General features: G+C 41.9%; 1 protein-coding gene and 1 long non-coding RNA gene across 2 annotated transcripts in view; one reads left to right on the forward strand and one right to left on the reverse strand.

The window, feature by feature from the left end:
• TXNDC12 (thioredoxin domain containing 12) overlaps positions 1 to 17751 on the forward strand; it is a 34475-nt gene that overhangs the window by 2378 nt on the left and 14346 nt on the right. Inside the window, 1 exon segment of the mRNA NM_001266161.1 lies at positions 11133 to 11193. Coding sequence (NP_001253090.1) covers positions 11133 to 11193 — 61 coding nt within the window.
• On the reverse strand, positions 188 to 1924 carry LOC144333415 (uncharacterized). The gene is made up of 3 exons (XR_013402046.1): positions 1877 to 1924; positions 983 to 1062; positions 188 to 451 (listed from the first exon to the last, which is right to left on the reverse strand). It is a non-coding gene; the product is annotated as an uncharacterized LOC144333415 (long non-coding RNA).

Genomic DNA, 17751 nt, shown 5'->3' on the forward strand with positions numbered 1-17751 from the left:
CAAAATAGGCATCATAACTACTTCAGACACTCAACAAATAACTTACTCTGTTCGAGTTACTGTGTTAGGTATAGGTAATACCTTGGAGTCAGGTATTTTGTATCTTTATTCCTTGTTCAATATTAAGCTTTGTGTGGTTGTTCCTGTTACCATTGTTGTGTAATAAATCACCCCAAAATTTAGTGGGCATTTTATTATGCTCACAATTGTGTGAGTAAGGAATTCAAGGCACACTGGGAAAGGCTTGTCCCTGTTCTATAATGTCTGGGGCCTCGGCTAAACTGGTTACCTCTCCATCTGATCTTTCTGCATAGGCTACTATGCGTTTCCTCACAGTAGCTTTATGGGAGGCTGGATTCCAAGAGTGAATGCCATAAGAGAACAAGGTGGAAATGCATGGCATTTTTGTCATCTAGCCTTACAAGGCACATAGCATCACTTCCACTGTACCCTGTAGGGGCAGATTCAAGGGAATGGGATATTAGGATCGCACCCTCACCCCCAGTGGGAGGTATGTTGAGGTCACATTGTAAGAAGGGCATATCCGCCACAGTGAACTAGGACTATTTCTGTCTTGTTCATGCTCAGGAATATTTGTTGAAAGAGGAAATGAATGATAAACATGATGATTGTGATTCCGGTCCTTTTTTCAGCTTACAGTCTGGTAAGATACCAAGACAAGTAAGCAGACAGTTACATGGCAGCGTGATATATACTTTGAGCAGGGAAATACTAGGTAGCTGCAGGAGCACATAGAAGGGCAGCTTAGGGCAGTGGGACTGGGTTGGGAGGATTCAATCAAAAAACAAAAGGCACTTAATATTGTGTCAAACACTTAGAAAGTATTTAATAAATATTAACCAGTATAATCCCTAAAAGGAATTCATACTATTTCAAACTTTTGTTTCATGTATCTCTTGGGTATGGATTCTTGGGAAATAGATTACATCCCACTTCCCCTACTTCCCAAAAAAAGTGCTACCTGGGGCAATGGTTGCTGAAAGTCTTAATGAGATGGATTTCTTCTCAGATGTTTAGCTCTAGCTCTTTCTGGAAGATGGCCTGGTGGTTTGCAGGGAGGAAAGACTGAATGATCTCTACTGTTTTCATTAAGAAGCAGCAGCACAGTGATGTGGACTTAGCACTAAATAGAAATTAGGAGACCCAGGCCAGGCGCGGTGGCTCACGCCTGTTATCCCAGCACTTTGGGAGGCTGAGGCAGTTGGACCACCTGAGGTCAGGAGTTCGAGACCAGCCTGACCAACATGGCGAAACACTATCTCTACTTAAAAAATACAAAAATTAGCCAGGCGTGGTGGCACACAGCTGTAATCCTAGCTACTCGGGAGGCTGAGGCAGGAGAATTGCTTGAACCTGGGAGGTGGAGGTTGCAGTGAGCCGAGATGGCGCCACTGCACTCTAGCCTGGGACAACAGAGTGAGACTCTGTCTCAAAAAAGAAAAGAAATTAGGAGGCCTGGATATTAATCCTGGTCAGGCTATTTAGTTCTGGTCCTCCTTGACAACCAATTAATCAATGAGAGAGTTGGACTAGAAGTGCTTCCTAAGATCTCTTCCAGCTCTAACATTCTATAGAGTTCCAAAGTAATTACATTGTTCTCTGTGAACTAAAAATTTGGAATACATCACCTATGGGGAGAAGTAGTGACCCATATTTACTGTACATTTATTGTCCTTCAGGTGCTGTTGTGTGCATTTTTCATGTATTGACTAAGCCTCATAATAACCCTATGAGATGGATAATGTTTTTATCATTATCCCCATTTCACAGATGAAAAAAACCTCAAATGAGGCACAGGAGTCCAGTGGACTAGCTGGAATACAAATCCCAGAGCCAGTGCCCTCAACCAGCATACCATTCCAGTCTCTCAGTGCAGATGCTCCTCTGAAGTTTAAAGGAGAAACTAGAAAGCTGTCAGTGGGAGTGGTTCTTGTGCTCTTCTGCCTGAAACAAAAATGGATGACTTTGTCAAGTCTCTAGAATAAAAATTTGGCGCTAACACATAGGAAGTGTTTTTACCTCCCACACAGTGTTCTACTCACATTCACAACAGCCTATGGGATACATACTTTTGTTAGCCATATTTTGCATTTATGAAAATGGTAAGTGGCTGAACAAAAATTCTGATGCAGGTCTGTTTGACTGAGACAATCATTATTTAGCCACTATGTTCTATGTCTCAGGTATAGTGTTCCCTGTTTGAAAGGCTTGGCTACCAGCTCTGATGCTTGACCTTTTGTTATTTAGGTTTCATCAGCTGGGAGTGGGTGGATAATACTTTTCAGATGTCCTTAGCTTACATTCATTAAAACAATTTTTGGATGAAGAGATTGGAAATTCTGATTGAATGCTGTGTTTAGAAATGGTTGCTTTTCTTTCTTTTTAAAAAAATTACTGTTGGAGGGTAAGAGCTGCTGATGTGGGAGACTTCACTTTGCAGATAACTGGCATAAATTAAGTGGCTATACAGGTGACACTTTAGGAAATTGGACTGCCTTCAGATGTTCCATGTTGGCACAGGTGGGAGCGTTAGTGGTGCTGGGGAGTAGACAATTTTAGTAAGAAGGTAAACACTATACTTTTTAAACATCTTTTTGCAAAAACGATCCAAGTTTTCTAGATCTGAAGTTGGTGTTAACATTCTGCTTTGGCAAAGCTGCGTTCATTTGTTCATTTAATCTTTGCTAGAGAGGCAGTAAAGTGTGGTGAATGGTTGTTAACTACAGACCCTGGAACCCAACCACCTAGATTCTAGTCCCAGCTCTGCCACTTAGTGGCAATGTAACCTTGGGCAAGCTGTTTCAGTTCAGCTTCCTTATTTGTAAAGGGATAATTAGAGTTTCTACCTCATAAAGTTATTGTGAGGATTAAAAAAGTTAATACATATAAAAGCATTTAAGTGCCTGGCACATAATAAATTTCATATGTGTTAGTCATTATTAATATTGTTATTACAGTATAATTATTACATAAAATAAGCACTTAGGCTGGGTGCAGTGGTTCATGACTATAATCCTAGCACTTTGGGAGGCCGAGGCGGGCGGATTGTTTGAGGCCAGGAGTTCAAAACCAGCATGGGCGACATAGCAAGATCCTATCTCTACCAAAAAAAAAAAATGTAATTGCTTAATAAGTGATGGTGGTGATTATTACTATTATTAAAAATTCCAATGTAAATTGTAATATGAGTTCTCAAGGAAATTTTGTACATGCATTGGACTATTTTGTTGTTGTTGAGACAATCTTGCTCTGTTGCCTAGGCTGGAGTTCAGTGATGCAATCTCGGCCCACTGCAACCTCTGCCTCCCGGTTTCTAGCGATTCTCCTGCCTCAGCCTCCCAAGCAGTTGGGATTACAGGTACCCGCCACCACGCCCGGCTAATTTTTGTAGAGTAGAGATGGGGTTTCACTGTGTTGGCCAGGCTGGTCTCAAATTCCTGACCTTGTGATTGGCCTGCCTCGGCCTCCCAAAGTCCTGGGATTATAGGCGTGAGCCACCGTGCCCAGCCGCAGTGGACTATTTTCACATTACACCTCTAGACTTACTCTTAGGGATATTGCAGTAGAACAGCTTGGGAAGTACTGGGGTATTAGAAAAGAATGCTAATTAGGAGTCAGGAGACTTAAATTTTGGTTGTGGTCTACCTTGGAGTATTGGATAATTTTTCTTCTAGGCCTCATGAAAATAAGAGGGTTGGACTAAATCTCTAGTGTTGTGACTCTTTACATTTAAATTTATTAAAGTTAAATAAAAGTAAAAATTGAGCCCAAAAGGATTGTCCACATTTCAATTGTTCTGTAGCCACATGTGGCTAGTGACTACCATATTGAACAGCTCATTGCAGTAAGTTCTACTTTGCAGTGCTGTTCTAGGTCTCTATTAGTAATAACCTTACATGATGGTAAGGTTTGACACCTAGCTTCTGAGTGGCCTAGGTACATGGAGAATTTATTTTAATTAATTAATTAATTTTTTTTTTTTTTGAGACAGAGTCTCACTCTGTCACTCAGGCTGGAGTGCAGTAGCCTGATCCTGGGTCACTGCAACTCCTGCCTCCTGGGTTTAAGCAATTCTCCCACCTCAGCCTCTCAGATAGCTGGGATTATAGATGCATACCACCACATCCAGCTAATTTTTAAATGTTTGGTAGATATGGGGTTGGCCAGGCTGGTCTTGAACTCCTGAGCTCAAGTGATCTGCCTGCCTCAGCCTCCCAAAGTACTGGGATTACAGACATGAGCCACTGTGCCTAGCTGAGAAATTTTATTTAACCTGATATTAATCTAGCTTCCTTGACTCTCTTTTGTTTGGCTTTGAACTTCTGTAAGTCCTTCTGTTTTAGGCATGCTTTTTTTTTTTTTTTTAAATAAGAAAAGAAACAGGGTCATCCTCTGTTGCCCAAACTAGAGTGCAGTGGTGCCATCATAACTCACTGCATCCTCGAACTCCTGGCTTCAAGCAGTCTTCTGACATCAGTGTCCTGAGTAGCTGGGACTATAGGCACATGCCACGGCATCCAGCTAATTTTTTTTGTAGAGGTGAGGTTTCACTATGTTGCCCAGACTGGCCTCGAACTCCTGGCTTCAAGTGATCCTCCTGCCTTGGCCTCCCAAAGTGCTGGGATTATAGGTGTGAGCCACCATAACTGGCTAGGTATGCTTTTATAAGCATTGTAGAGGTATTTTTTTCTTAAACCAAGTCTGACAATTTTTGTCTTTTCACTTTAATTGGCAAGTTTAGTCCACTTATGTTTGTTTTGATTATTGACAGAACTGCTCTTGTTTCTGTTATCCAGTTTCTACTGTTTTTTTCTGTGCTTTTTTTTCTTTTTGCCCTTTCTTTGGCTTGTTCTTATTTTATCTCCTTTATTAGTTTGGAAGTTGGCATTCTAGTTCTTTTCTTTTAGTAGTAATTCTTGAAATTTTACTTGCATACTTAACAAAATTTAACACTATTATACCCCCAGTGGTAAGAGGGACTTTAGAACATTTAACTTCAATTACCCCCTCTTTACTTATAAGGAGTTGTCTTATATGTAGTTCTAATTTTAACTTTTTTTTCTAAACTTAGTTATTTATTTTTTAGAGATAGAGTCTCATCCTGTTTCCCAGACTGGCCTCAAACTCCTGGGCTCAAGCGATCCTCCTGCCTCAACCTCCGGAGTAGCTGGGACTACAGGTGCATATTGTGCCTGGCTTAGTTCTCTCTCTCTTTCTTTTTTAACTCTACAAATTGGGCATTATAAATTGCTATACAGACAATATTTACTTGCTCACTATTATTAGTATCTAGGCCTTTTTCTGGGATCATTTCCTACCTGAAAAAGTCCTTTAGCTATCCTTTTGATTTTCTCTGGTTCTCTCTTAGGGGACTATTTCATACTTCTTCCCATCTTTTCAAATCTCCAATACTTCTTCCATAGTCCTTGCTCTCAGTTAGTAATTATGGTCCCCCTATAACAGAAGACAGAAGGAATCGAAAGAGTCCTTTCAAAAATTCTCACTACTGCATTTACCCACTAGTGTTCATATATGCTCCCTTTCCTGTTGTTACCTGATAAACCATCATTATTCCTAGCAAAGGCTAATCCCTCTCCTTGAGTGCTAAATCCCATCTCGTCTCACTGACTCACCAACATTTTACCAGTGACTCTCCCTTCTCATGTTGTATTACCCCTTTTTCCTATCCTTACTGTATCATATATCAGCTTTCAGTTGTCCCTGGTACAGCAAAAATCTTTTTTTTTTTTTTTTTTTTTTTTGAGACAGAGTCTTACTCTGTCATCCAGGCTGGAGTGCAGTGGCATGATTTTGGCTTACTGCAACCTTCACCTCCAAGTTCAAGCAATTCTCATGCCTCAGCTTTCTGAGTAGCTGGAATTACAGGTACATGCCACCATACCCGGCTAATTTTTTTTTTTCTTTAGTAGAGAAGGGGTTTCACCATGTTGGCCAGGATGGTCTCGATCTCTTGACCTCGTGATCCACCCACCTTGGCCTCCCAAAGTGCTGGGATTACAGGCGTGAGCCACTGCACCTGGCCTAATTTTTGAATTTTTAGTAGAGGTGGGGTTTCACCATGTTAGGTTAGACCAGGCTGGTCTCGGACTCCTGACCTCAAGTGATCTGCCTGCCTTGGCCTCCAAAAGTGCTGGGATTACAGGTGTGAGCCACTGCACCCAGTCAAAATTTTTTTGAAAGAGTTGTATGTATTGGATCTAATTTTTCTCCTTGGACTGTCTTGGTCATGCTCTAATCATTCTTTCATCCTCACTGTAAATGGCAGCTCCATCCTTCTACCTGTCCAGGCCAAAAACCTTACAGTGATCCTTGACTTCTCTTTTTGCTCTCATACCCCATATCCATAGCAAAATTCTGCTAACTTTGCCTTTGAAACATATCCAGAACCCACTGGTATCTTACTCCCTCTACCACCCCAGCTGGTCTAGTCCACTATCATCTCTTGCCTGGATTATTGCAGTAGCCTCTTTATTAGTCTCCTTGCTTTTGCCTTGCTCTGCTGTATTAGTTTCCTAAGGCTACAGGAACAAAGTACCACAAACTGTGTCTTTTTTTTTTTTTTTTTGAGACAGAGTCTTGCTCTGTCACCTAGGCTGGAGTGCAGTGGGGCAATCACAGCTCACTACAGCCTTGACCTCCCAGGCTCAATCGATCCTCCTGCCTCCACCTCCCAAGTAGCTAGGACTACAGGCATGCACCACCATACCTGGCTAATTTTTCTATTTTTTATAGAGATGGGATCTCACTATGTTGCCCAGGCTAGTCTCAAACTCCTGGACTCAAGTGATCCTCTCACCTCGGCCTCCCAGAGTGCTGGGATTATAGGCATGAGCCACCATCCCCAGCCCAAACTGTGTCTTCAACAACAGAAATTTATTGTCTCACAGTTCTGGAGGCTAGGAGTCCAAAATCAAGGTATCAGCAAGATTGTTTTTTCTAAGGGCTGTGAGGGAAGGATAGAAAAATCTCTCAGCTTATCTAAAAATGTCTATTTTGCTCTTATTTTTGAAAGATAGTTTTGTTGGGTACAAAATTCTAGGTTTAGAGTTATTTTTTTTTAGTATTTTAAAGGTGATATTCCTGCTGTCTTCTGATTTCTGTTGTTTCTGTCAGTCTAATCATTGATCTTTTGTAGAAAATACGTCATTTCTCGGCCAGGTCTGGTGGCTCACACCTGTAATCCCAGCACTCTGTAGGAGGTCGTGGTAGGCAGATCACCTGAAGTCAGGAGTTTGAGACTAGCCTGGCCAACATGATGAAACCCCGTCTCTACTAAAATACAAAAATTAGCCAGGCATGGTGGCAGGCGCCTGTAATCCCAGCTACTCGGGAAGCTAAGGCAGGAAAATCGCTTGAACTCAGGAGGTGGAGGTTGTGTGAGCCAAGATCACATCACTGCACTCCTGCCTGGGCGACAGAGCCAGACTCTGTCTCAAAAAAAAAAAAAAAAAAAAAAAAGTCACTTCTTTTTGAGTGCTCTCAAGATCTTCCCAGTGTTTTTGTTGCTCTGCAGTTTCACCATTTAAAAGTTTGTTTTTATAATTTATCCCAGTTAATACATATTATGAAGAAATATGTAGATTCATGGTTGTATTTTGTTTGTTTATTTTTGAGACAGGATCTCTCTGCCACCCAGGAGTGCAGTGACACAATCAATGCTCACTGCGGCCTCAAACTCCTGGGCTCAAACAGTCCTTCCGCCTCAGCCTCCCAAGTAGCCAAGACTATGGGCACATGCCAGTGTGCCAGACTTTTAATTTTTTGTAGAGACAAGATCTCTCTGTGTTGCCCAGGCTGGTTTCCAACTCCTGGACTCAAGTGATCATTCTGTCTTGGCTTCCCAAAATGCTAGCATTATAGGTATGAGCCGCTGTGCCTGGCCATATTAATGTTTTATCTTGTTCTTGAAAATGCTGAGCCATTATCTCTTCAAATATGCCTAAAAAAAAAAAAAAAAAGACAGTTTCCCCTATTGCCCAGGCTGGAGTGCAGTGGCACAATCTCAGCTCACTGCAACCTCCACCTCCCGGGCTCAAGTGATTCTTGTACCTCAGCCTCCCAAATAGCTGGGACTACAGGCGTGTGTCACCATGCCTGGCTAATTTTTGTGTTTTTAGTAGAGCAGAATTTTCACCATGTTGGCCAGGCTGGTCTCGAACTCCTGGCCTCAAGTAATCTGTCTGCCTCAGCCCCCAAAGTGCTGGGATTACAAGTGTGAGCCACCATGCCCTGCCTTCAAATATGTCTTCTTCCTTCACCCTTTCATTCTGAGACTCCAAATTTATGTGTATTAGACTTTCACAATCTATTCTATATGTCTTGGCCTCTCCATAACTTTCATTTCCTATCTCTTTGTGTTGCATCTTGAATACCTTTTTCTGATCTATGCCTCTGCCTGCCTCTAATTTGCTGTTTTAACTTGTCCACTGCATTTTAAAAAATTGATACTTTATTTTTGGAGCAGCTTTATGTCTATAGAAAAATTGAGCAGAAAATACAGGGTTCTTCCCTCTCTCCCTCCTTCTCCCAACTTCTAGTAACATCTTGCACTAATGTGGTACATTTGTTACAACTGATGAACCTATATTGATATATATATATATATATATATTTTTTTTTTTTTTTTTTTTGAGACGGAGTCTCGCTCTGTCGCCCAGGCTGGAGTACAGTGGCCGGATCTCAGCTCACTGCAAGCTCTGCCTCCCGGGTTCACGCCATTCTCCTGCCTCAGTCTCCCGAGTAGCTGGGACTACAGGCGCCCGCCACCTCGCCCGGCTAGTTTTTTGTATTTTTTAGTAGAGATGGGGTTTCACCGTGTTAGCCAGGATGGTCTCGATCTCCTGACCTCGTGATCCGCCCGTCTCGGCCTCCCAAAGTGCTGGGATTACAGGCTTGAGCCACCGCACCCGGCCTGATATATTATTATTAACTAAAGTTCCTAGTTTACATTTGGGTTCATTCTTGGTCTTGTACATTCTTTTTTTTTTTTTTTTTTTTGAGACGGAGTCTCGTTCTGTCACCCAGGCTGGAGTGCAGTGGCCGGATCTCAGCTCACTGCAAGCTGTGCCTTCTGGGTTTATGCCATTCTCTATTTGATATTCAGTAACCTTATGAGATATAATTATTATGCCTCTTAAAGATGAGACAGCTGAAGCATAGAGTGATTAAGTAAAACTGGGTTATTAATAAGGCCAAATTTAAATGAGATAACACATGTGATATGTCAGGCACATATAAGGTGGTCAGTAAATAGCAGCTAGCATTATGATCACTAATAATTTTTGGATATAAAATTATGTGATATGATCTAAATAAGATTCATTTGCTCAAAAAATATTTTATGGAGCATTTAGTGTGACCATGTGTACTACTAAATGCTAAGGAAACAGAGAGGAATAAGACAGATATGGTCCAGAGATAGACACATAAACATTAACAAGTCATCCTGGGGAGTGCTGTGATGGGGCAAGAATAGGGTGCTTTGGGAGTCAGGGAAGATATACCAGAAGAAATGCCCTCTAGGCTTATACCTGAAGAATGAATTGGAGGTATGGGATGGAAGGAATTGCACAGGTAGTAGTGATTGTGAAAGCCTGGAGGGGAGAGAGTGCATGCTGCTCTCATTTAAAGAAGTGAAAGGGCCGGGCGCAGTGGCTCCCACCTGTAATCCCAGCACTTTGGAAAGCTGAGGAGGCTGGCGGATACCTGAGCTTGGGAGTTTGAGACCAGCCTGGCCAACATGGCAAAACCCTGTCTCTACTAAAAATGCAAAAATTACAGTCCAGGCGCAGTGGCTCACGCCTGTAAGCCCAGTAGTTTGGGAGGCTGAGGCGGGCAGATCACCTGAGGTTGGGAGTTCAAGACCAGTCTGACCAACATGGAGAAACCCCATCTTTACAAAAAATACAAAATACACCAGGCTTGGTGGCACATGCCTGTAATCCCAGCTACTCGGGAGACTGAGGCAGGAGAACCACTTAACCCGGGAGGTGGAGGTTGTGGTGAGCCAAGATCGTGCCATTGCACTCCAGCCTGGGCAACAAGAGTAAAACTCCATCTCCAAAAAAAAAAAAAAAAAAAAAATTAGCCAGGTGTGGTGGCAGACGCCTCTAATTCCAGCTGCTCAGGAGGCTGAGGCACAAGAATCGCTTGAACCTGGGAGGTAGAGGTTGCATTGAGCCAAGATCACACCACTGCATTCTAGCATTGGTGACAGACTCTATCTAAAAAAACAAACAAAAAAAGGAACGGACAGGGTGTATGTATAAGATTTTAGGAAAAGTGTGGAAAGTGAGGCTGGAGAGGTGGGCAGGTGCCATATTCTGAAAAGCTTTATAAACCCTACTACAAGAGTTGGACCTTTATCTTTAGGGCATTGGAAAGTCTTTGAATGTTTTTTTGTTTTTGTTTTTTTCCAGGAGTAACATGATTTAGAAAGACCATTCTGTGCTATCCTACAAAACATGCTCAAGAGTTTAAAATAGAAAGATTACTCTGGCTGAATTGTGGGCATACTAATAACAATAGCTTTAAATACTAACTTCATTTAATCCTTATACTAACCCTTGGAGGTAGGTCTTATTGTCTTGTTTTTATAGATGAAGAGGGAAAATAAGAAAGAAATTGAGACTTGGAGAGCTTACTTCACTCACAAAAATTCACACACTTAATAGGAAGTGGAGTCATGGACCTAGGTCTTTCTGAATCTAAAACTGTATTGCTGAATCACCTTGAATTAGTTATGATTTGTTATGACCTGCTTTATGTTTACTCTGTGAGAAATTCTCATTCATTCTTATAGTGTTATTAGCATATTCCATGATAGTTTACAAAGCATTTAATGTCATTTTTTAATTTAGCCTCCTTTGAAACTGTGAATTAGGTGGTGGTGTCTCCATTTTGCAGGTATGAAAACTGAGGCTTGAGGTATGGTCCCATACACCTAGAAGGTGGTGGAGCTGGGACTTGAACACCAAGCTCTTGACAGAAGAAAACCTTCTTATTGGGTATCTTGTGAACATGCACACTTTCTTCTTGGGACTGTGCCCTTTGTTCATTGGGTGAATGCTTATAAAGTTCTTTCCTTCCAGGTTTTGGAGATCATATTCATTGGAGGACATTGGAAGATGGGAAGAAAGAAGCAGCTGCCAGGTACAAGACATGGTTTTAGGTCATTTATGGTGGTAAAACACTTTTCAGTTATCAACTTAATGTTAATTTTGGTGAAGGGCTATACCAAGGCAGAGCAAGAACTGAATAGTTGCCTAATTACAACAGCAATAATATTGGCTAACATTTATAGTTGAGCCTTGAACAACATGGTTTTTTTTTTTTCTTTTTTGAGACAGAGTCTTGCTCTGTCACCCAGGCTGCAGTAGAGTGGTGTGATCTTGGTTGATTGCAACCTCCACCTCCCAGGTTCAAGCGATTCTTGTCAAGCCTCAGCCTCCCACATAGCTGAGATTATAGGCATGTGCTACCAGTTTTTGTAGTTTTTAGTAGAGACAGGGTTTCACCATGTTGGCCAGGCTGGTCTTGAGCTCCCAACCTCACGCGATCTGCCTGCCTCGGCCTCCCAGAGTGCTGGGATTACAGATGTGAGCCACCATGCCCGGCCAGACAACATGGATTTGAACTGCACAGGTCCACTTGTATGTGGATTTTTTTCAATAATAAATGTATTGGAAGATGTTATGGAGATTTCAAGCAGTTTGAAAAAACTTGCAGATGAACGGCGTAGCCTAGAAATACCAAAAAACTTCAGAAAATGGTACAAGTGTATAAAACATATGTAGATACTAGTCTATATTATCATTTACTACCATAAAACATACAGAAATCCAGAAATCTACAAGTTAAAATTTATCAAAACTTCTGCACACTGGCTGGGTGCGGTGGCTCATGCCTGTAATCTCAGCACTTTGGTAGGTTGAGGCAGGCAGATCACTTGAGCCCAGGAATTTGAGACCAATCTGGGCAACATGGTGAAACCCCTTCTCTACAAAAACTAACAGTTATTTGGGGGGGTTGAGGTGGGAGGACCAATTGAGCCTGGGAGTTTGAGGGTGCAGTGAGCTGAGACCATGCCACTGCACTGCAGCCTGGAAACAGAGTGAGACCCTGTCTAAAAAGCTTCTGTCCAGCCATGGTGGCTCATGCCTGTAATCTCAACACTTTGGGAGGCTGAGGTGGGCGGATTATCTGAGGTCGGGAGTTCAAGACCACCCTGGCCAACATGGTGAAACCCCGTCTCTACTAAAAATACAAAAATTACCTGGGCATGGTGTGCGCGCCTGCAGTCCCAGCTACTAGGGGAGGTTGAGGCAGAAGAATCACTTGAACCTGGGAGGCGGAGGTTGCAGTGAGCTGAGATTGCACCACTGCACTCCAGCCTGGGAGACAGAGCAAGACTCTGTCTCAAAAAAAAAAAAATTAATTAATAAATAAAAATAAAAATAAAAAAACTTCTGCACACAAACAGTTATAGACCACACATGATGCCATTTGCAGAAGGGAGAAATGTACACAAATTTAAAGATGCCATATTAAATCATAACTGCATAAAAATTAACCGTAGTATATAACATATGACTAATAATTTTGTGGCAACCTCCTGTTGCTATGGAGATGAGCTCAAGTATTGTGAGTATCCACTTAAAATGCGGTGCAACATTAATCATCTTCAGTGAGCAGTACGTCTCTCCAGTGTATTGTGTATTGCAATATAAAGTAGTCTCTCAGCTGGGCATGGTGGCTCATACCTGTAATCCCAACACTTTAGGAGGCCAAGGTGGGTGGATCACTTGAGGTCAGGAGTTCGAGACCAGCCTGGCCAACATGGTGAAACCCTGTCTCTACTAAAAATACAAAAAACTTAGCTGGGCGTGGTGGGTGCATACCTGAAATCCCAGCTACTCGGGGGGCTGAGGCAGGATAATCGCTTGAACCCGGGAGACGGAGGTTGCAGTGACCCAAGATCATGCCACTGCACTCCAACCTGGGGTCTCAACAACAACAACAAAAAGTAATCTCTTACAACTCTTGCATATTTTTCCTGGTATTTAGTACAATATCATAAACCTAGAATAACACCATGAAACCCATACAAGGTGCCATTGGTGATGCTGGAAGTGTTCCCAAGAAGCAGAGAATGCTCATGACATTATAAGAAAAAATTGAATTGCTTGATATGTACTGTAGACTGAGGTCTACAGAGGTAGTTGCTTGCCGTTTCAAGATAAATGAACTCTTTTTTTTTTTTTTTTTTGAAATGATATCTTGCTCTGGCCCGGCCAAATGAATCATTTTTGAGAGTCTGAGGCAGGAGGATTGCTTGAGCCCAGTAGATAGAGACCAGCCTGGGCAACAAAGTAAGACCTTGTCTCTACAAACAAAAAAAAACAACAACTTTTTTTTTAAGATAAATCCAGCGTAAGAACCAATTGTGTAAAAAAAAAGGAAATTCATGAAGTTGTCACTGTAGCCATGCCAACAGGCGCAAAAACCTTGCACGTTTTGCCAAATGCCTTTTTATGTGCATAATATGCAGCTTTTATGTGGGTACTATAAGAAAGGCATACCTATTGACTCTAATATGATTTGAGAAAAAGCAAAGTCATTATATGGCAACTTAAAGCAAAAAGGTGGTGAAGGATCTAAAGCTGGAGTATTTAATGCCAACAAATGATGGTTTGCTGATTTTAGAAAGAGGTCTGGCTTTAAAAATGTCAAGATAGGCTGGGTGCAGTGATGCCGGTAATCGCAGCACTTTGGCAGTCCAAGGTGGGTGGATCATTTGAGGTTAAGAGTTTATGACCAGCCTGGCCCACATGGTGAAACCCCATCCTTACAAAAAATATAAAAATTAGCCAGGCGATGGTGGCCCACACCTATAATCCCAGCTACTCGGGAGGCTGAGGCAGGAGCATCGCTTGAGCCTGGGAGGCGGAGGTTGTGTGAGCCGAGATCCTGCCACTGCACTCCAGCCTGGGTGACAGAGTGAGACCCAGTCTCAAAAACAAAAACAAAAACAACCAAAAAAAAAAAAAGAGATACAGGAGAAGCAGCTTATGCTAACTAAGAGGCAGCAGATGAATTCTCAGACACCATTAAGAAAATCACCGAAGAGAAAGGATATCTGCCTGAACAGGTATTTAATGCAGATTAAGGTCCCCTATTTTGGAAAAAAAAAAAAAAGCCACAAAGGACATTAATAGTAAGGAAGACCAACCTGGGCAACATGGGAAACTCTGTCTCTACAAAAAATAGAAAAATTAGCTGGGTGTGGTGGCGCATGCCTGTTGTCCCTGCTACTCAGGAGTCTGAGGTGGGAGGATTGCTTGAGCCTGGAAGACTGAGGCTGCAGTGAGCTATAACTGCACCACTGAACTGTAGCCTGGGTAACAGAATAAGACCCTATTTCAGTTTTCAAAAAAGAGAAAAAAAAAAAGAAGAGAAGCAAGTACCAAGATTGAAGGCAAGAAGAGATAGGCTAACTCTACTGTTTTATGCAAAAAACCCCAGCACTTTGGGAGGTAGAGGTAGGACGACTACCAGAGCCCAGGAGTTTGAGTCAGGTTTGTCATCAGAACTGCCCTTGTCTATAAAGCTGTTAACCCCCAGCCTCGAAGAGCAAAGATAAACACCAGCTACCAGTGTTTAGGTTGTACAATAAGAAGGCTTAGACAACAAGAACCCTTTTTCTGGATTGGTTCCATCAATGCTTTGTCCCTGAAGTCAGGAAGTACCTAGTCAATAAGAGACTGCCTTTTAAAGTTATTTTGATATTGAACAATACTCTGGCCACCCAGAGCCCCATGAGTTCAACACCAAAGGCATAAAAATGGTCTATTTGCGGCTGGGCATGGTGGTTCACGCCTGTAATCCCAGCACTTTGGGAGGCCGAGGCGGGGAGATCACCTGAGGTTGGGAGTTCCAGACCAGCCTGACCAACTTGAAGAAACCCCGTCTCTACTAAAAATACAAAATTCACCAGGCCTGGTGGTGCATGCCTATAAAGCCAGCTACTCAGGAGGCTGAGGCAGGAGAATCACTTGAACCTGGGAGGTGGAGGTTGCAGTGAACTGATATCACGCCATTGCATTCCAGCCTGGGCAATAAGTGTGAAACTCTGTCTCAAAAAGAAAGAAAGAAAGAAGGAAAGAAGGAAGGAAGGAAGGAGAGAAGCAGAGAAGAGAAAAGAAAGAAAGAGGTCTATTTGCCTCCAAACAGTATTTCAATCAACTACTACATCAGGGGGTGATAAGGACCTTTAAGGCTCATTACACACAGTCCTATATGGAAAATAGACTGTCAAAGCTATGGAAGAGAACTGCAATAGAGAGAACATCATGAAAGTTTAGGAGGGTTATACCATTGAAGATGCCATTGTTGTTACAGAAATAGCTGTGAAGACCATCAAGCCTGAAACAATAAATTCCTGCTGGATAAAACTGTGTCCAGATGTACATATGACTTCACAGGGTTTATGACACATAATTAAAATCATGAAAGAGATTGTGGATATGGCAAAAAAAAAAAAAAAAAAATGAGGGGTAAAGGGTTTTAAGATGTGATCTTGGATAAATTCAAGAGCTAACAGACACCAAATCAGAGGAATGAACAGAAGATAACTTGATGGAGATGAGTGCCAGATGATGAGGAAAAAACACGTAGAAGAAGCACTGCCAGAAAACAGATCTGGCAGAAGGTTTTAATTATTTAGGAGTGCTTTTGACTTATTTTACAACATGGAACCTTCTAAGATATGTGCCCTGAAACTAAATCAAAGAAAAAGGATTGGTATTGTATAGAAACATTTTTAGAGAAATGAAAAAGCAAAAAAGTCAGACAGAAATTATATTTCCATAAAGTTACACCAAGTGTGCCTGCCTGTTCTGCCTCCCCTTCCACCCTCTTCTGCCTCTGCCATCCTGAGACAGCAAGACCAACCCCTCCTCTTCCTCCTCCTCCTCTTCCTCAGCCTACTCAGTGTGAAGACAAGGATGAAGACCTTTATGAGTATCCACTTCCACTTAATGAATACTGAATATGTTTTTGTTTCTTTATGATTCTCTTTTTCTTCTTTTTTTCCCCCCTGCTTCCTGGAAAGGTTTTCTTAATAACATTTTCTTTAATTTACTTTATTGTAAGAATACAATATATAATATTACACTCAAAATATGTGTTAACTGAATATATTATTAGTAAGGCTTCCGGTCAACAGTAGGCTATTAGTAGTTAAGTTTTAGGGAGTCAAAAGTTATATGCAGATTTTTGACTGCGTCAGGGGTCAGTGCCCCTCATCCTGGGGTTGTTCAAGGGTCAGCTGTACTAAGTGCTACTGTGTATTAGGCATTAAATTATGCAAATCAACTTATTTAACTCTCACAACAACTTTGAGGTTGGTGTTACTGTTACCTTAATTTTAGAGATGAAAAAAGTCAGGCACAGTTTTTTCTACGTTTACTAAAATAACTTGCCCAAGAGCACACAGCTAGCAAGTGGCAGACCCAAGCACTCTGGCTTCAGAGCCTGCTCTTTAAACCTGTACACCATACTGCCTGCTAGAGTCAAGTTGAATAGTCTATAAAGTCTCAAGTAGGTTTAGTTAAGTATTTTTAGTAGAGACAGGGTTTCACCATGTTGGCCAGGCTGGTCTCGAGCTCTTGACCTCAGGTGATCCTCCCTCCTCTGCCTCCCAAAGTGCTGGGATTACAGGCGTGAGCCACCATGCCAGGCCTGTGTTTACATTTATTTAACCCTCACAACAACCTACTAGATTGGGAAACCTGTGAAATAACTGTGGTTATTTTATAGAAGGGGAAATTGAAGTACAGAAAAGTTATATAATTTTCCAGCAATTACAACACGAGTAAGTGGAGGAGCCAAGACTTGAATGTTTTTTCTGTACTGTACAAGAGAGATACAAAGACCCCAGTATATGTGCATCTACAATATACACACATGCACAGGCACACTCACATTTCTGCACCTACCATCCTATAGTGCTTGCTGTTTATACAAGAGATCCAACGGTTTCATCGCTCTGGGTCTCAAACCTTCTGCAATAACAGAGTTGCCAGATTGAGCAAGTAAAAATAAAGAATGGCCAGGCATGGTGGTTTATGCCTTTAGCCCCAGCACCTTGGGAGACCAAGGCGGGTGGATCACCTGGGGTCAGGAGTTTGAGACCAGCCTGGCCAACATAGTGAAACCCCATGTCTACTAAAAATACAAAAATTAGCCGGGTGTGGTGGCGCCCACCCGTAGTCCCAGCTACTTGGGAGGCTGAGACAGGAGAATCGCTTGAACCTAGGAGGTGGAGGTTGCAGTGAGCTGAGATCGCACCACTGCAGTCCAGGCTGGGTAACAGAGCGAGACTCTGTCTCAAAAAATAATAATAATAAAATAAAGGATGCAGGCCAGGCACTTTGGCTCACACACCTGTAATCCCAGTACTTTGGGAGGCAGAGGTGGCACAATTACTTGAGCCCAGGAGTTTGAGACCAGCCTGAGCAACATACTGACACCTCATCTCTAAAAAAGAAAAAATAAATAATAAAAAATTAAAGATGCCCAGTTAAATTTGAAGTTTAGATAAGCACCAAATAATTTTAAATATATCTATGCAATATTTGGGACACACTTAAGCTTAAAAATGTTTTTGGTGTTTATCTGAAACTCAAATGTAACTGGGCATCCTGTATT

The sequence above is a fragment of the Macaca mulatta genome, chromosome 1 (assembly GCF_049350105.2).
Source record: "Macaca mulatta isolate MMU2019108-1 chromosome 1, T2T-MMU8v2.0, whole genome shotgun sequence".
NCBI lineage: Eukaryota > Metazoa > Chordata > Mammalia > Primates > Cercopithecidae > Macaca > Macaca mulatta.